Raw genomic sequence first — 20719 nt, forward strand, 5'->3', positions numbered from 1 at the left:
CTATTCATTTGGTAAATAATTCTTCAGTGAGGGGAAGTCTGTCAGTACCATACCAGTATTTACAATTATGGTTTCCCCTTTCCTAAATAGGAATCAAGAAATAGAAACAACTTCTTTGAAGTTTACATTAATGGAAACATTATACCAAAATCAAGTTTCATTCACACTTACCCATGTAAAGCTCGTATTACAGTTTTCTCCAATGGGTTGTTAGTATATTTACTATCTAAGCTGAAGGCATATTCTGCTTCACACTTACAAGTAACCTTAAAGGAACCATCACAGCTAAATACTGTGTGAGAATGACAAAAATCTTCTTTTAAGTGGGAAGGCAGCAATCGACTCTTATGTTTTATGACTGGATCCAGCAAAAGCTTTTGAACAGGTGGAGTGTTATGTTGATGCCTAAATGGCATCACTTTGCCCACTGGAGTCCCTGCCTCAGGGCCTTTTGTCCCATTCTTTGCAAAGGTAGGTCCTTGTGTTCCACGCTGCTGCAGATGTTTCTTTGAATGTTCAGCACTGAGTAAGGCATAAGAATGTTCTATAGCAATAAAAGAGCTATTGCTATTGCTTTCAGCTAAAGATTCCAATGTCTCTTTAGGAAGTGCTTCCTGGGTTACAGATACTTGACTTGTCTGAGTCAAGATCTTTTCACTCTGGCTGTCAGGTAAATTTTTCCTTGAATCACTCTGTTCATAAGACGGCTTGGATAGTTCAAGAGAATATAATGCACATCTTTGGTTTTTAGCCAGCCTGTGATATTCATGATCATAAGTACCTTGCAAAGGATTTTCTTTACAGATCAAAATATTGTTTTGTGTCAAGTCAGGGGAGGAAGACAGGTCTCTGTGAATAGACGATGAAGTGGTAGAGGTAGCAGAGCTTAGAGCTAGATCAGCCAACATATTTAGGGCTTGGGAATCAAAGTGACCAATGCAGTTTTCTTGAAGATCTGATTGAACAACAGCAATGCTTCCAAGTTGAACTATATTTTCGCTATGATTATTTCCTTGGTTATTTGACAGAATTTTAATTGGTGGTTGGGAAGGAATCTCTCTTTTGGCTGAAGCATAAAAAAAAATAGAAACAGTATTTGATTTTCATGAAATTGAGTGTTTTGTCACATAATTTATGAAAAATTACTTTTATTTTCATGCTGTCCATCACCAGTCCCCCAAAGACTTTCCAAAGATAACACTGTTTACTTCCACATGTCTAGAGGACTTCAGAGAATTTCAGAATAAATGAAAAATTCGTAGTTAAATATATCTACCAAGAAAAATCTCTATACAGTATTCTATATTTATATATAATTTTTAAATACTTCATTTGCTAAACAAGATTCTAGGCATGTGAAACTAACATGCTTAAAGTATTTTCATTCACATCTTTATTAATTGAGTTATATTATTGGATCAAATGTTAATTGTTTAATCCCCAAATATTTATTAAACTTTTATTATATTACCAAGTAATTTGCCCTCAGCATGCAAAGAAAAAGTGAGCCAATCTCTGATGTCAAGAAGCTCACAATCTAAGTAAAATAAATACTATATGTATCTGCAAGTGTGTGACTTTATCAATATATAAAAATGTGCATAAGTATATGTATATACTACAAATAAATAAAAGGAAGTTTGAAAGAAAGGAATGACTAGTCAAAGGATTCAGGAAAGTCCTCAAGTAGAAGGAGGTACCTGAACTGATGAATGAAAAAACTCCTGAGATAAAGTTGAAGAGAGCATTGAAGACTTGGGAATGACCAGTGCAAAGTCTTGGAGATGAGAAATGGAGTGTCATGTGTGAGGAAGGATAAGAAGGTATTTTGGCTAAGAAAGGAAACAGTGTATGATGAAGCATCAGAATTGGTGTCAGGTTGCAAAGGGCTTTCAAAGATAAAATTTGCATTTTTATCCTAGAAAAATAATAGTGATCAGATTTTTGTTCAAGGAAATCAAAATCAAAACTTTGGCAGCTTGAGAAAAATCAGAGCAGGAAGAGAGTAAAGTGTAGTTGTCTAGAATAGAGGAAATGAGAACCTAACTAAGGTAATGATTGAGTGAGACATGAGGAAAAGAATGTGAGAAATGTTGTGGAAGAAGAAATGGCAACAGATTTGTCCAATGGCTAAATATGTGGTGTTTGGGAAATGAGAATTCCTAAATTGCGGAACCAGGAGACTGGAAGTGTTATCCTTGAAAGAAGTAAGGAAGTTCAGAAGAAAGATGGATTTGAGGGCAGGTCAGAAAGGGAAGATAATGAGTTACAATTCAATATATGTTGATTTTGAGATGTCCATGGAAGAAACAGTTTGAAATGCCCAATAAGGAGCTAGTACAGCTCTAGAGACTAGGGTTAGATATGTAGACTTGGGAGTCATCTGCATAGAGATATTAATAAAACCCAAGGAGGTTGATGAAATACTCAAATGAGAGAACAGAAAAAAAGAGAAGTGGTTCTAGGATAGAAACTTGAGGAATACCCAGAATTAGGGGTGTGATGATAATCAGTGAGAAGGAATCATCTGAAAGAATCAGAAAAAGTATCATAAAAATGAGACGAGACAGAATAAAGGGTTTGGGAGTTTGGGGGGCTTTTTTCTGGTTGTTTTATTTTTGCAAGGCAATGGGGTTAAGTGACTTGCCCAAGGTAACACAGCTAGGTAATTATTACATTTCTGAGACCAAATTTGAACTCCGGTCCTCCTGACTCCAGGGCCAAGGCTCTATCCTCCGCGTCACCTAGCCGCCCCTGAGACAGAATAAAGAAAGAGAGAGCAATCAACAGTATCAAATGCTAAAGAGAGATCAAGAAAGAGGCCCCTGATAACTTTGAAAAAGAGTAATTTCTATTGAGAAAGCTCAAAGGGCTTAAAAGTAGAAAAAAACAGAAGCAATAAGGGTAGAAAGTTTTTTATATAATTTGACCAAAAAAAGGTAGGACAGAGATTTGGGACAATAACTTGGGGGAAATTTAGAGAAGGCTTTTGATTTTTTAAAGGTTGGGAGGGACTGGAATGTGTTTGGAGGCTGAATGGAAACAACTAGGAGATTGGGAGAAATTAAAGATTAGAAAGAGAAGAGGGCAATATGCTGAAGATTTCAGAAGAAAGATGGGCACAAGTACAGGAGTTAGCTTTGGCAAGAAGAGTCAATTCTTATTAGATAAAAGATGAAAGGGTAATATTGCTGATGAAAAGGAGTTTTAAAATGAAGAGAAGTAGAGAAAAGGAAGCGCTTAGATAGTGGCCTTTACTTTCTTAATAAAGTATTCCTTTAATTTAGATTTAATTTAATTAATTACTTTAATAAAGAATTCCTTTAATATTACCCTAATTGATTTCCTATCCTATTCTCCATAAAGGTCATCTTTAACTTCCTGTCCTCTACCTTCTTAGCTTATGAACTTATATCATACACTCATATGAATTCCTTGTTGCATTGAAGGCCCATAGCATAAAAATCTGTAGTGGATCTAATCAGTTTATTTATGTGACTTCTTTAAATTCAGTTTAACAGTATGAAAAATTAGGAACAATACAGTATTTCCTTACTCTCTTCTTTGGCAATTTCATTTATTCCTGTGATTTCAACTATTCCCTTTAAAACGAAAATTCTTATATACTGAACTCAAGGTCTGATCCATGTCTTTATTCAGCTATCACACTGGAATCCCAAGGTTATCTCAATGATACTTTTTTTTTCAGAATGTGGTTTTTTTTTTTAGGATTTTGCAAGGCAAATGTGGTTAAGTGGCTTGCCCAAGGCCACATGGCTAGGTAATTATTAAGTGTCTGAGACAGAATTTGAACCCAGGTACTCCTAACTCCAGGGCCGGTGCTCTATCCACTGCGCCACCTAGATGCCCTGAATGTTTTCTTTCTTATGACCTCCCTTGTTGCTATCAGTGGCACAATTCTCATCTATCACAGCCAAAATGTCACCAAATCCTATCTATCTTATATTCTTCATCTCTTAAATCCATTCCTTCTTCCCCATTCTCATAATGCCATCCTTGTATAGTCCCCCAAGACAACAATCTGGAGTTTACAGCAATACAGGCCTCTCAATTTCAATTCTCTTTTGCTGAAAACTAATGGCAACTAATGTCGTGTATAAACTGCTAGACTTGAAGAGGACTTGATTTTCAATTTTACCTCTGAATTAGATGTGTGAACATGAGCAAATCACTTAATCTTTCTTAGTTTCCTGTTACAAAAAATGAGGATAACATATATATATTTGCCTTACAGTACTGCTGTGAGATAATGAGGTTTATATAAGATAATGTGCTTTGAAAATCCCACTGTATACATCAATTATTGTTACTATTATAATAATAACTAAAATTGGCCCAAACATAACCTTAATAATCATATAAAACAGGGCTGTCCAAAATGGAGTCTGCAGTGATTTTTTACAGGCCCCCCCACTTTAGTAATTGAAGTAGTTCTCACTAAAATGGCAAATCAAAATATACTGTTTATTGTTTTCAATAAAAATTTCTAAAAAAATATAGTTGGACAGCCCTGATATAAAAGATAAGTTTGGGGTCAACTAGGTGGCACAGTGGATAAAGTACTGGCCCTGGAGTCAGGAGGACCAGAGTTCAAATTTGAACTCAGACTCTTAATACTTGCCTAGCTGTGTGACCTTGAGCAAGTCACTTAAATAAAATTTGAAAAAAGTTACGTTTGCATCCCAGTACCTTTATTCAGGTATATAAAAAAATCAAATTGTTCAATAGACTGTAATTAGGCCTAATATTAAGTATAAAAGAATAATATCGAGATAACTATTTATCCCAGGATTGTTACTATCAAAATTCCATTGAAAAAGAAAAGAATAATGATATGATTATCAATACCAATGATGACTTTCTTTTACAAGGAAGCATTGTGGTAAGAAGGATTAGAAAGCTGGCCTCAGAGTCAGGAAATCTGGCTTATACAGTCCTGGATTAGTAACTGAAACTCTCTGCCCTAGGAAATTTTCTAAAATAATGACTTATGTTGACCCACTCAGGTGGAGATAGTACCTCCCAAGGAAATTCCTGACACCAGTGAAATCACAGGTCGTATTCTTATGTATAGGTCTGGCTTATGGTTCTATCCGCTCAAAACCACACTGTCCATTGACTCAAGCCCAAAGTTTTTTCTTTGTCATTGAATCCCTCCCATAAAAGTATTATTGACTTTTCTAACCTTACTATTCCTTTCAATATATTCTATTCTAGTCATACCAGGACTACTTGCTCAATAACTAATGCTTTCCCATTCTCTTAATTCTGCTTTCACTATTCCTTATGCTTGTCCTGGAGTTCAGAGAAGAGAATGGGTGATAAGATCACCAGCGATGGGAACAGGTAAGATAAAAGGCAGAGAGAAAAGTGGGTTTAAGTCAAAGCTAGGAGAAACATCCACATTTTTTGAACCAGGGAGGCATATCACTGGATGCAGGAGTAGAGAATCACTTAACTTCTCTGAGCTTCAAGTTTCTTCTTCTGTCAATTGGGAATAATGATAGTTCCAAGCTAATACAGTAAAGGGCTGTAGAAATATTATATATCAATTCTATTATCAAGTATCTCAAATTCTTAAATCCCACTTGCTACCCTGTAATTTTTATTTTAGTCTGTGCTAGTTTTAGAATTTTGATTCATGTGGATAACATTGTCTTACCAGGTTGGAGTTGCTTTCTCATTCTTGGATTTTGGTTGCTTTTTACTATATTTACTCTCTGCTTCTGTGGAGGTTTTTTCATGACTTGGTTAACCCTTGGTACAGTTTTGATTGGAGAGATCTCTGGTTTTTTTACCTTTTTAGCATTCGTTACCATTGGCACACTTTCAGAAATGGAAGTCTCTTGGGTTTTCTGATCCACTTTTGTTGTCTGTATAAACTGTGCTGTCAGAACTTCAGCACCTCAAAAAGAAATGACATTTTTTCTTAAAGGAGGATTCAAGTTGAAATCAATTTATATTCTGATAATCACTTAGGATAAGAACCACAGAGGATTATTTGAGAACTCCCAGAATCAATGCAAAGTAACATCATCATGATACATACAAAAAGTAATGGGTATTCTGCAAGTCCCATACTTCTTCTAGAAGTTATCTGAGTCTTTTCCCCTAATTCTGAGTATGCATGTATATGTATATAAAAAGAGACAGACAGACAGATATAGGTATATAGATATATATGTATATTTTCCAGTAAGTTAAAAATCTGTATGAAACAGTCTCTATCTGCAAAAAATGCTAAAATTAATGCATTTTCAAGATTAGCAGATGTTTTGAAACACATCTATGAAAAATATCTCTTACAGTCAAAAGCATTGTTATAAATGGGGTATATTAATGCTTCAACATCTCTTTGGCTTACTTCTTATTTCCATTCACATAATCTGGAATACAGTGATTTCTGTTCCTTTTGTTCTTTGAGTATACCTCCCAAATTTTAGGCATAGTTGTTGGCAGTCCCTCAAACCTGCATCTCCTCCCTCCCCATCTCAATCTCCTGGCTCCCTTGATTTTCTTCAAATCTTAGCTAAAACTCTATCTTTTGGCAAGAAAGCTTTCCCAGTCCTCAATCTTAGTGCCTTCCAAGCTCTGACTTTATCCCAATTTATAGCCCACATATCTTTTTATACATAGCTGTTTATATATGTTTCTTCTCCATTAAATTATGAGCTCCTTTAAAGCAAGAATTGGGTTTTTTGATCCCCACCCCCTCCTGTCAAGCTTAGCAAGAACCAAGCATACAGTAGGTGCTTAATAAAAAAAATCTCAACTGTCCTCTAGATAAGTAAAGTTGTTCAGGTCAGTTAAGATATTTAGTGATATTCACTGATATTTTAAAATTACATCAAAATGGGATTTACCTCTTTTCCTTTTCTGAGGAAATTGACCTTTAGCTAGCTTAACTGTGGTTTCAATGGTTGCTACAGGTCCTGTTTTTTTGGGGAAAGGGCGGCATAAGTTCACCTTTTTACTGTGCATCAGACCTGACATACTTGCTTTTCTCTTTGGCTGGATTCTCAGATTTGATAATGGATACAACTGTAGAGTATTTTCATTAGCCTTATCTGTCTCCTCAGAATCTTTGTTTTTATTGGTTTCATTTTTCATCTGAGCCTCTGAGTCAACAAATTCAGGATCCGGAGGTATAAAGAGAGAGAAGCCAACATCACAGATTCCATCAGAAATAGAATTAGATGATGGAGAATGCCCAGCTAGCATATCCAAGGCTGAGGTTATTTCCAAAGCATAACCAGCAGGATCCGAAAAATAAGATTTGAGATAGGTGAAAGTCTTCTGAGAACATTTTACAGATTGATGAAGTGCCTTAAATTCACTAGGCGTTGTTTCCAATGAAAATAACTCCGGATTTTCAAATAAATGTTCAGAAGACAAAGAAGAATGTTTATTCAGCTTGGCAAATTCTTGGAAATGATGCTTCACTAATTTACTTGGGTAGACTTCTTCCGTAGACAAAAATTTCCTTGCTTCCAATAAAGCATGATGAAGGGTAGGCAAAATGGGTACAACTCTCACAGAAACATCATCTTCACATTTTGATTCTTTACTACCTAAAATATGCACACATATAAATATCCAAAACACACATAATATAAATTTAGAATACAAAAATGTTTTAGATTTTACATGTTTTGAGACAGTGAAAAAATGGCTGTAATTCAAAATGATAAGCTAAATAGTGATAGACATAAGGTCATTATGTATATTTATGCTTAAATGATGGTAGAGATAAAGGAAAATCAGTAAGAAAAAACTTTCAGTGAGCTCCTAATTAAAAGGGAATAGCACAGAGATAGAGACTGGAGCAGTGACTTCATTTGTATTAAGAAATCCCAAGTTAGTAAAGTGCATCTACCAATGAAGGTCAGCATCTTATCTATAAATAATGGTCTTAAATAGGTGCCAAAAACACAGTCAAATGCAGGTGACTAAAATTTGTCAGAATCATGAATTGCCCGAGACTGAACATACATTGATCACTCCCAATACCTATTTTGTTAAAGTCCAAAATTCTTTTCATCTACGATATGCAAACTAGTTTACTTTGTAAAACTTTAGATTGTTCCAAATTTCTAGCATCTGAAGCCCCTTTCCTTCTGCCCATCTCCTGTTCTGTAGAATCCCAGTTGCAATGCCTTGCCCCAACTAAAGATCATAATTTTTACTGTATGTATTGGCTGTTTTCTCATTAATGCAGATTGATTCACTAAGTGGTTAAGTGAGCTGCTCAGTCACAAAGCTAGTAAGTATTAGGGGGAGGAACTTAATCTAAGATTTTCCAGGCTCCAAGACCAACTCTCTGTTTTCTATCAGCACTATGTCACACTGTTTAGTTCTTACTAATTACAACCCCTAGACAATAATTACTTTAAAAAAGAAATTAGAGGCAAAAAGAATTCAAAAAAAGGTCATTTTGTTGTCCTTCTCATTTCTAATCTTGATAAAAGGATTAATTTAAAGGGGAAAATCTGAAAGAAAACATGAACATTAAGAAGGACGAGAAATATTGGTGGTCCCCTCACACTCTACAGATTATAATGAATTTTCTTACATAAGACAGACAAATTGTAAATCAGATAATCAGAAAATAGGAAAACATTCAGAAATGCCAATAGTGAATTTCTATCCATCAATAAAACCCCAAGGAAGTTTAGGCCTATCAAATTCAATAATGTTAAATACAGAAATAAAAGTTACATGTCCCCCTCAGAGAACATCAAGTAAATTTTAAAAATTCCTTTAGAACATTATTGGTTTCTTAAGTGGAAGTTAATATATATATATATATATAGCATAAAATGGGGAGAAATGAGGAAAATATAATCAGTTATTTTAAAAGTATTTCCTTTGTAGTTTCTTTTACTTTCCAACACTCTCCATTTTGAAAATTAACTGTATTAGAACCAGAGAAAGAAAAATGTTACCCTGAAAGTAGCTAATAATAACTATTTGATTATTATTTTCCTGAAACAGAAGTTGACAGAATTATGAAAATTTGTTTGTATCATAATGGTATAGTAGTTTCTAAGCAATTTGTGTTTGTCTAAGATAAAACTAAAGGAGAGAACTGAGAAAAATGGTTTCCAACTTTACACTAGCTGGCAATTATGCCTAGAGCTCTCTCTTCAACTTACTTCTTGGAATTCTTTGTTTTCGTCAAAACAGAGTTCAAGGACTACTCTCCAAAAGAAGGAGCTCCTGACTGCATTGTTTGTTAATACCCTCTCATCTAAAGCTGGTGTTTATTTTGAATATACAATACTTTGAATATATGTGCTTTCATTTTGTGTATCTTTACATAAGTTTTCTCCTCCAATAGAAAGTTAAAGGCAAGGACTTGACTGTTTTACTCTGGTTTTGTCTATGAATTTTTATAAACTGAATTAAGCGGGAGATATGGTTATTCAAGAAAAAAATTCTTAATTTGTTCTATCTATGTGAAACAGGGATAGTCTATCATTAAGAACATGGAAAAAGAATCTTTAATGTATAGCTGAAGAGGATAATGCCAAGTTCAAATTATATAAAAAAATAATAATTACTATATATATATATATATATATATATATGTACATATATTAAGAATTCTACCATATATCACTAGATAAGGAGGTATATTAAGGCTTTTTGTTTAAAGTAAAAAGCTTATTTCTTTTAGGATAAATGAAAATAATGAAATATTCAACTTCACCCCTGTAGTGAATCCTAAGCATATTCCTTAATATTCTATACCTGCTGACAATGATGAAGGGAATAAAAACAAGGCATATAGGTTCATATGTTCATCACCAAAATCTGTAAAAAATGAATGACAGAAAATGTTAAAATTCAGCAACATAATATGAAAACAAATTAAAAATATTTCTTTCAAAATAGTTCCTCCTTACCTGTATCCCACAACAAAGCAGATGATGTAAGCAAAATAAGAAACCCTTGATCTTCTAAACATTTGATAATTGCCTATAATAAAAACAAAAAAAACTTATGAAAATGTATTCCCTTCCCTATTCACCACATAATAAACATTTTCTGCTCATGACAGTCCCAGAAAGAAATTAAGTAATTAAATGCAAAAGAATTTTTCCCTTTCCCCTGAATTAAAAAATTTCAAGACTTCTTCCCTTATAATTCTGTTAAAACTACATAAATTTCCTTTCTGCTGATAGCTAAAGAAAATTGGTTACCTGCCAAGAAGAAACTCTAGATTACATCAGGGTAATTATTTACTTCTCTACTTTTAAATATTACAAATTTAAGAAGGATAAATGTACTTAAAGTCATGTTTTTCACTAGTCAAATTATGGATTATTAATTTAGGAAAGAACCTCAGGGGTCATCTAATCTAAATTCTCTAAATTCTCACCTCTTTTTAACAATACCTTTTAACAATATCACTAAATTTAATGTACATCAATTAAGTACTCCAGAAATAGAGTGAATCCCTTTCTATACAAGAACCATAGTTTATTATCAAGATAGCTCTATATTCAATTCTCTTATTTTAAGCCCAAAACTGCTTTGTTCCTTACTAATTCTATCCGCTGGTCTTACTTCTACTAAGTATAGTAGTATATTCACTTTGGAATTTGTTCAGTAACAATTTCAATAAGGAACAGATTAATCAGAGAATACATTAACAAAGTTAATAATCTGCGATGTGAAATAAAAATGCTATACTTAAAATATTAAGTCAAATATTGCACATACTATAGGCCTCATAAACAATGATAAAATTAAGCATTTATTTCATCTCCCTAGACTGTTTGCCTAAATAAACACTGCCTAACAAAGACTGTAATCAAATGCTTAAAAACTAATTTGTCACATTTTAAGGACACTTAAAAAACTATCAAAACAGAAGACCAGATAGAGATCTTAAATAATACAATCAAAGAAAAGGATAAAGATCTAGCTTTAATGGGAAAAAAAATCTCCTGTTTCCATTCACAGGAAAATTATATCAAAATTTCTAAATAATTAGTATCAATACAAAAACCTTGAGACAGGGGCGACTAGGTGGCATGCGGTGAATAGAGCACCAGCCCCGGAGTCAGGAGTACCTGGGTTCAAATCCAGACTCAGACACTTAATAGTTACCTAGCTGTGTGGCCTTGGACAAGCCACTTAACCCCATTTGCCTTGCAAAAACCTAAAAAAAAAAAAACCTTGAGACAAACATTGTCCTAATACCTAAACCAACTAAACATAAAAACACAGAAAACCATCAGAAAATTTTAAACAAAAGCATGTGAAAGAGAATACAATGAATGATTCAAAAAATCATTTATTATGATCAAGTGAATTCACACCACAGTTCAACATTAGGAAAACAATCAACTAAATTAATCATACTAAAAACTAAAACATTTAAAACCACACAATTATCTCAACATGAAGAAAAAAGCCTTTCACAAAGGGCCAACATTCCTTTATGCTAAAAACCTATAAAACATAGGCAATGGAAGAATTACTTTTTAATATAAAAGCACCTATTTAAAACCAAAAGCAAGCATCATAAACAATGGGGAAGCACTAGAACTTAATTCTAATTAAATATAGAATAGCTATTCTCCCTACTATTATTTTATATCATTTTGGAAATCTTAGCAACATCAATAAAACAAGAGAAAAAAATGAAAGTATAAATGTATACTATGGAAACAATGTAAAGACTAACAGATTACCTTCTGTGGGGGGTGAGGGGAGGGAAGCAAGAAGAGGGGAAAAATTATAAAACCCAAAATAAATAAAATCTTTCTTAAAAAAATGAAGGTATAAAGATAGGTAATGAGGAGTTAAAACTATATATAACTTATACCTTTAAAGCTATAGCAATCAAATTCCCAACTGTAGATTTTATAGAATTTGATAAAATAGTACAAATAAATTTGTTCAAAAAAAATCTAAATCAAAGGAAATGATGAAAATGGAACCATGAGACAATAGAAATTTTAAAATCACCTGCTATTGATTAAAAAATAGATCAATAACATAAAACAGACAAGGAAGAATCAGAAATAATGGGACTCAATAATGTAGTGTTTCATAAATTAGCTAGAAAAAAACTCATTTATTAAAAACTGGTAGGAAGAATGAAAGCAATCCAGTCAAAATAAGAATTGGATTAATATTTATAATATATTCCACAATATATTCTCTAAATGGAAATGCAACCTTAATATTAAAAGATCATTTTGTATTCTAAGGTATTTTTTAGCAGTTCTGCAGTGGCAAAGAACTGGAAATTGCAGGGAATGACTGAAGAAATTGTGGTAAACAATTGTGATGGAATACTACTGTGTGAAAAGAATAAGTAAAAAAGAATAAATCTTGGAAAAACATGCACAGACTTGCTGGAAATAAAGAGCAAAATAACCAGAACTAAAAGTATGGGGTAAATAGAACACTGTATTTTTAAAGAGTTAAGCAACTAAGAAATTCTGACTATTTTAAATATCCAAATCAATTATAAAGGACATGTGAAGATGTTATTTGCCTTCAGAGAAGGAACTTTTTTTTAATTTAATATTTATTCTCATTTTGTACAAATTTTTTTATACATTAAATAAAATATTCTTGTTTAAGAGTAAATGAAATACCCCCTCACCCCCCATAAATACTCACTTGAGCTATAAAGGGGAGAGAAAAAAATTAAAATAAAAAAATAGTAATAATTGTAGGTATGGCCAGGTGGCACAATGGACGGAGCACCAGCCCAGGAGCCATGAGCACCCAAGCCCACATCCGGCCCCATACACCCAACAATCACCCAGCCGCGTGACATGCAAGCCACCTGAACCCCACTGCACTGCAAAAAACAAAAAAAAAGAAAAAAGATCCAAAATAAAATAAAATAGTAATAATAGTAGGGGTGGCTGGGTGGTGGACAGAGCACTGGCCTTTGAGCCAGGAGCAACCGGGTCCAAATCCGGCCTCAGACACCCAATGTTCACCTTGCTACATGGCCCCAGGCAGGCCACCCAGCCCCATTTGCCCTGCACCGCCCCCAGCAATAATCATAATAAAAAATGTGCTTGCGTCTTTGTTCCAACACGAACTCTGTCGCGCGGGTGGATCACATTCTTTATGATAAGTCCATCACAAAAGTTACTTCTATATTTTTCCACCATTGCCATTGCTGATTGCAACTCCCTCCTTTTGTATTTCTCCACTACCATGTACTTTATTTTCTCTCCTTTCACTCTGACTCTGCTGTAGGGCAGCTGAGTGGCGCAGCAGACAGATGCCTGGCCCTGAGACCGATGCCTGGCCCTGAGACCAAGAGGCCCGGAGCCCACATACCACCCCTTAGGCCCAGCATTCACCTGACCCTATGGTCCCGGATAGGCCTTCCAATTCCAGCCCCTTGCAAGAAGTAAAAAAGAAAATGTGTTGTATCTGACCACTCTCCCCCCATGGTCCATCCTCTCCTCCTTCATTCACATCCCCACCCCTTTCCCCTGCTCCCTGCTCCTTCTTACTCCAGATGCCTATACCCCAATGAGTATATATGCTGTTTCCTCTCCTAGCCACCTCTGATGAGAGCAAAGGTTCCCTCATTCCCCCTTGCCTTCCCCCCTTCCATATATCATTGCAATAGCTCATTGTAATAAAAAAAATCTTATTATATGAAATAACTTGGCCTATCCCCCCTCTCCTTTTTCTTTCTCCCATTACATTTCCCTTTTTATCTATTGACTCCATTTTTACACCATATTTTATCTTTGAATTCAGCTTTCTCCTGTGCTTCAACTATAAAAGCTCCTTCTACCTGCTCTATTAACTGAGAAGGTTCATATGAGTATTATCAGTGTCATTTTTCTATGCAGGAATACATGCAGTTCATCATCATTAAGTCCCTCATATTTTCCCCTTCTCCACTCTCTGTGCTTCACCTGAGTCCTGTATCTGAAGATCAAACATTCTTTTCAGCTCTGGCCATTCCAACAGGAACATTTGAAATTCCCTTGGTTCATTGAAAGTCCATCTTTTTCCCCGGAAGAGGACATTCAGCCTTGCTGGGTAGTTCATTCTTGGCTGCATTCTAAGTTCTTTTGCCTTCCGGTATATTATATTCCAAGCCCTGCGAGTTCCAATGTATTTGCTGCTAAGTCCTGTGTGATCCTGACTGCAGCTCCACAATATTTGAACTGTGTCCTTCTGGCTGCTTGTAATATTTTCTCTTTGACTTGGGAGTTCCGGAATTTGGCTATAATATTCCTAGGGGTTGGTTTTTTGGGATCTCTTTCTCAGGAGGATCTGTGGATTCTCTCCATTTCTATTTTGCCCTCTGCTTCTAGAATATCAGGGCAATTTTCCTGTAGTAATTCATTGAAAATGTCAAGGCTCTTTTCCTGATCATGACTTTCAGGTATTCCAATAATTTTTAAATTATCTTTCCTAAGTCTGTTTTCCATATCAGTTGTTTTTTCAATGAGATATTTCACATTTTCTTCTAATTTTTCATTCTTTTGGTTTTGAAGTATTGATTCCTGATTTCTGGTAAATTCATTAATCTCCTTGAATTCTATTCTTTTTCTGAAGGATTTGTTCTCCTCAGAGAGTTTTCTTATCTCTTTTTTCCATCTGCCCAATTTTGGTTTTTAAAGCATTCTTCTCCTCCATAACTTTTTGAACTGTTTTATCCATTTGACCTAAGCTGGTTTTTAGCTTTCTATTTTCTTCAGCATTTTTTTGGATTTCCTTGACTAGGCTGCTGACTTCATTTTCATGTTTTTCCTGCATCTCTCTCATTGCTTTTCCCAGTTTTTCTTCTAACTCCCTCATTTAATTTTCAAAGTCTTTTTTGAGCTCTGTCATAGCCTGAGCCCAATTTCTGTTTTTCTTGGAGTTTTTAGATGCAGGAGTTTGTGTTTCCTCATCTTCAGACTGAGTATTTGATCCTTCTTGGGCTCATATGCAAAATATTTCTCAATGGTGTTCCTCTTTTTTCTCTGCTTGCTCATTTTCCCAGCCTGAGCCTGGTTTTGGGGTGCTTCCTGAGCTTTGGGGACACTCCCACAAGGATCTCAGTGTGTGAGGCTCTGTCCTCCCTCTTGTTCTGTGAGTGACCATATACATCCCCCTCTGCCACAGGGCTCTGGTGGGGGGGGCTGCTGTTCTATGGGGGGGCCTAGACTGGGATCAGGATCTGAATGTGGTCAGAGCCCCAGAATCCTGTTCCAGGGGCAGAGGACAGAGCTCTGCAGTTTCTCTCTTCACTCCCCTCCCTAGGTTCAATGGGCTCATGCCCTGGGGGCTCCTGCTTAGGGCTCCGCTGCCTCTGTTTCCTGGAACTTGGCTGTGCTGGCCATGCTGCTCTGTGTGCCCTGAGGGCTGGGTTTCATGTGCTTGCTCTGGCAGAGGTCCCCCAATTTGTGCCTGATGCTCCCCAGGGTGTAGCTCAGGAAACTCCTCCCAGCGCCCTGGGGCTGCCTCCAGGAGGCTTAAGTTCTTTCACTCAGGTAGGCCGCCCCTCCAACCCCGGGGAGCAGAGCCTTTCTGCTCTTTTCCAGGTTACCTTGAGTAGGAGAACTGCCTCACTGGGTCCCCCTGTGGGTTCTGTCTCTTGAAAATTTAGTTAGAGCCCTTAGCTTATAAGTTTTATGAGAGAGCGCCTAAGACATGATCTGTTCTTGTGGCCATCGTGGCTCCACCCCACCAGAGAAGGAACTTTTAAATACAAGTATGTGTGGAATGATTTTACAGACACACACACACACACACACACACACACACACACACACACACACTCTTTTGTCTGACAATAAATATTTGAGAGGAAAAAAAGAGAAGGGGAAGAAATTTACATGATAACTATTATATATTTAAAAATAATAGCAAAATCTACATAATAGAGTTGCAGTTTTATATTCAGTCATCTTTTTATCATCATTATTATACTATGTAATGAGAAATGCTTGTTTTATTCTATAATTTTCTTTTAAAAATCCTACTATAAAAATTATTGGAAATAAATAATAAACCTCTCAGTTCTGAGAAATTCTATCCCTAACCAAACAGAAATAAGACATAATTAAAAAGGATAAAATATCTTTAACTAAATGAAACTAAAACTGCACAGACATATTAATGTACCTAGTATAAGAAGTGGGCAAATGGGGAAAAAAAATCTTTGCATAAAGTTTTTTGATTAAGTTTTTGTTAAACAAGATATATAAATAATAAGGCTAACAGTTATTTACTAAAAGATAAGTATTCATAGATTATGAACAAAGAATTCTCAAAATAAATTCAAGGGACTAATAATCACATGAAAGAATACTCCAAATCACTAATAGAAGAAATATACATCAAAACAATGTTGAAATTTCACTTCTAACCCTGCATATATTGGCAAACGTGACCAAAAAATACAGTAATAGTCAATGTAGGCAGTTTTGGAAAAATATCAAAACAATGTTGGTGAAGCTGTAAATAATGTATAACCATTTTGGAAAACAATTTGTAATTATGCAAGTAAGTTATCCATACTCTGTGAATCAGATACTTCATTACTGGGTTTAAACTCAAAAAAAGTCATTGAAAAAAGTTCTTATACTCCAAAATAATTATTTTGTTCAAGTCATTTTTTTAGCCTATTTGACTCTTCATGACCCCAATGGCAAAGTGGTTTGCTATTTTCTCTCTAGCTTATTTTACAAATGAGGAAACTGAGGCAAATAGGATTAAGGAGTCGTAGAGCTAGTTTCTGTGGCCAGATATGAACTTAGGAAGAATAATCCTTCCTGACTCCAAGCCTGTTACTCTATCCACAGTGCCCCCAAATATTTGTAGCTACACTTTATAATAGTAAAAATTGGAAAATTTGGGGCAGCTAGATGGTGCAGTGGATGGAGCACCGGCCCTGGAGTCAGAAGTACCTGAGTTCAAATCCGATCTCAGACACTTAATAATTACCTAGCTGTGTGGCCTTGGGCAAGCCACTTAACTCCATTTGCCTTGCCTTGCCTTAAAAAAAAAAAAGGAAAATTTTACATATTTTCATGGGCATCATGAACTGAGGAATGCTTCAACTAAGGTGATATATAAATATAATAGAATAGTACTGTATTGTAAGAAATAATGTGATTATTAATACAAAGAATACAAAAATCAAAACAAACTGATATAGAGTGAAGTAGAGCCAAGAAAATAACATGTAACTACAACAATGTAATTGGAAAGACCAACTAACCCACAACAAAATCAAGTGAATATGACAAAATCATAAAGATCAAGTATGGCTAGGAAAAAAGACTTGAAAGGACACCCCCTACTGACCCTTTTGTGGAGATATGTGTAGACAATGTGTTAGGCATTTTAGCCTTTTTATTAATCAATTATATTGATTTTTTTTCTCTTGAAAAAAACACCATTTACTATTTGGGATGACTCTTCAGCAGATGCAGGGGCAGGCATATTGGGGATAACTGCAATGATGTAAGAAATAAAAATAAATGAAAGCATATAAAAAACTTTTAAGGATAGCTAAACTGTTTTGCAATCAGAGACTATTTGTTAAAACAAAATGTTTTTTTAAAAGAAGGCAACATAATAAATATTCAATAAATGTATCCCAATAAAAATATGAAACTACAAGGTCTTTTTTCCATTTCCTGATATAATCTTAGAGGCTATTTACAGCAGCTGTGACAATCTGGTTTCTAAACCAAAACCAGTTCAGTTTTATTTCCCGTATCAGAGGAAAATGAAAGTAAAAACACAAGCCTTTCATTGTTTACCTTTTCAAATCTGAATACAAAAGTGAAAGTAAAATTCTTTAAACTACCAATTAATCTCCACCCCCCCACACACAAAAACTCAAGCCACAATCTTTTTAAAAAATATGCACAACAAAACAGAAATGCTTGCTATGGTATCAGAAAATTGAAATTCATAAATCATAGGAACACATATTTAGAGCTTGAAGGGATCTTTAAAGATCATCTACTCCAATTTCCGCATTTATACAGGTGAGGAAAGTGAGGCCCAGAGAAGATTTACTAAATATCACAGTAGTAACAAAACTAGACTATAAGGTCAGGTCCCAATACAGTGCCCTTTCTAAATAATGAGAACTCTTTTAACATATTCAAAAGGGAATTATCATTAGAATCTTTAAAATTTTAGGGCTCATTTGACCATTTTTACTAACAGAAAAAAAGAGGACTTTATTAATATGGCAGAATGCATTCCAGGGCTTCCAAGGCAAATTCAATTTCACTAAATATTTCAATAACTATAGCTTCAACATTCACAGCAAGGAATATAAAATATACAGTACCACTCAAACTTATGAAGGCCCAGGCATGAAATGAGGATGTGCAAGACTTAAATCCCAAAGAAACAAATTAAATTCTAATTTTCTATAAAGTTTAATTTCCTTAAGTACTTAAAAGGAGTTCAGGATCCATTGATGTTTCCTGAAAATAATCAAAAAATTTAATTCCTTTTTGTACCCAATTACTACATGAACCCTACCAATCCTATAAAATATCACTTAACATTTGTACAAATTACCTTCAGATTAAACATGCTAAAAAAAGAACATTTACTTTATTTTCCCTTGCTGTCTCTTTAGTTAAGTAACACTGATGGAAATATTTCAAGGTTGTCCAGGATTAACTCCACTTGAAATTGCATACATGAAGTAAAAACAACCTGATTTGGATTCTATAAGGTAAAATCAATTTGCACCAAATGCTTTTGTGATTATCATGTTAGAGAAATTCTAGGAAGTATATGTTCTAGGAAAGATATTACTTAAGAAATAACAATACTTAAATCCATGGACTTACCAATTCCTTAGATTTTATGTATTCTGTTAGCTGATCTAACTTCTTCCCCTGTTTGTTTGATATTTCCACTTCATACATACTGAAGCATAAATCTTGGTAACAGACTGTAAGAGGACAAATAAGATATGTGAAACATACAACAGAACCATATCACTTTTGAACTTCACAAGAAGTTTTTCAAAGTTTTACAGGTTTACTGTTTACTGGTTTACAAAACAAACTAGTTTATCAACCTGCAAGCACTTAGTGTCAAAATTCTCCTAGTTTAGGTAAGTCAGTTATCAGACAACAGATATAAAGTCCATCATGAGCTTTTCCAGCTTGCTAAGACATACCACAGAGCTTACTTATACTCTGCTGATGTAGATACCAAATCCTTTGAAAACAGAGGGTCACCTCCATAAGTAGAATTACAGTGGAGGCTCAAACATATGATTCAATGGATCTACGATATCATGAATATGAGTAATTTTTTTTTAGGTTTTTTTTGCAAGGCAAATAGGGTTAAGTGGCTTGCCCAAGGCCACACAGCTAGGTAATTATTAAGTGTCTGAGGTCGGAGTTGAACCCAGGTACTCCTGACTCCAGGACTGGTGCTTTATCCACTAAGTCACCTAGCAGCCCCTGAGTAATTCTTGCAATGATGCAGACTGCAACTCATCCAGACTTCATTTTTCTTCCATATGTTCTACTCAGTTTGCTAGGCATCTCTTGTGAAGTGTCATAGCATTTCAGAGGTACTTATATAGAATGTGAACTCTCACCAAATTTATGCTATCTTTTACATAAAATTTATCACAGGCAATAGTCCACTTCTGCTCACCCATGCATCTTTTCACTGCAATGTGAATGACCCACAATTTTGATTCTTTGGGGATAGTTTTTGTGATTTGTAGCCATACAAACTTCACCATTAGAATATAAGCTCTTTGAAAGCTGGGACTCACTCATTTTGGCTTTTGTGATTACAGTTTATGTGTTCCATATCTGGTATAACACAGAATAAGTATTTAAATGTTTATTGGTCAATGTTTAAAAAAAAATGAGATTTTATTTCAGGAAGAAGCTTTGAGTCACTGATGTTTGAAAAGAATTGTTTTAAAGCAAAAATTTATTTTATTTTTCCAATTACATGCTTTGATAGTTTTTCAACATTCAAACATTTGCAAATTTTTAAGTTACTCATTTTCTTTTTTTTTTGCAAGTCAAATGGGGTTAAGTGGCTTGCCCAAGGCCACACAGCTAAATAATTAAGTGTCTGAGACCGTAAGTTACACATTTTCTACCACCCTCCCTTCCCTACCTCCCTCCACATGCCAGTTAACAGTCTGGTTAAAGTTGCACATATACATTTCTGTTAAATATATTTACATATCAGTCATTTTGTGTAAGAGGAATTTAGGACTAAAGGGAAAAAAAGAAAGAAAATCTTAAGATAGGAAGGAAAAACAATTAAGTTTTTAAAAAGTGAACACAAGTGTACATTGAAATTCTGTGGTTTTGTTTTTGTTTTCTTTTTACTCTGATGTAGATTGATTATCCATAACAGTTCTCCCACAGTTGTTTTTGATCTTTGAACTGCTGACAGAAACTGTTTCCATCACAGTTGATCAACTCACAATGCTGTTTTTAATATGTGTAATTTTTCTCTTGGTTCTAACTCCCTTTGTTCAGCTGAACTGATGTTCAAATAAGTATCTGAAAATTTTCTAAATACAATCCCATTCCACTCTTTCTGTCATTCAATTCTTCTGATCTTAGTTCACTGTTGATCTACAATATTTTCCTATGATTTTTCCAGGTATATAGGCTTTCTATCCAACTGCATATCCATCTGTACAATGAGCATTTTAAATGGTACTTGGTTTTTCTTTTGA

The 20719-nt window shown here is 34.7% G+C and overlaps 1 protein-coding gene across 3 annotated transcripts in view; it reads right to left on the bottom strand.

The window, feature by feature from the left end:
• Positions 1 to 20719, bottom strand: part of TASOR2 (transcription activation suppressor family member 2) — a 57123-nt gene that overhangs the window by 24636 nt on the left and 11768 nt on the right. For all 3 annotated transcript variants that reach the window (XM_074194909.1, XM_074194910.1, XM_074194911.1), the window contains exons 6-11: positions 18843 to 18946; positions 9930 to 10002; positions 9775 to 9837; positions 6885 to 7592; positions 5684 to 5926; positions 172 to 1066 (exon numbers count right to left, since the gene is read on the bottom strand). In XM_074194909.1, the coding sequence (XP_074051010.1) occupies positions 172 to 1066; positions 5684 to 5926; positions 6885 to 7592; positions 9775 to 9837; positions 9930 to 10002; positions 18843 to 18946 (2086 nt within the window). The remainder of the gene's footprint in view (positions 1 to 171; positions 1067 to 5683; positions 5927 to 6884; positions 7593 to 9774; positions 9838 to 9929; positions 10003 to 18842; positions 18947 to 20719) is intronic.

Source organism: Macrotis lagotis, chromosome 7, assembly GCF_037893015.1.
Source record: "Macrotis lagotis isolate mMagLag1 chromosome 7, bilby.v1.9.chrom.fasta, whole genome shotgun sequence".
Taxonomy (NCBI): domain Eukaryota; kingdom Metazoa; phylum Chordata; class Mammalia; order Peramelemorphia; family Peramelidae; genus Macrotis; species Macrotis lagotis.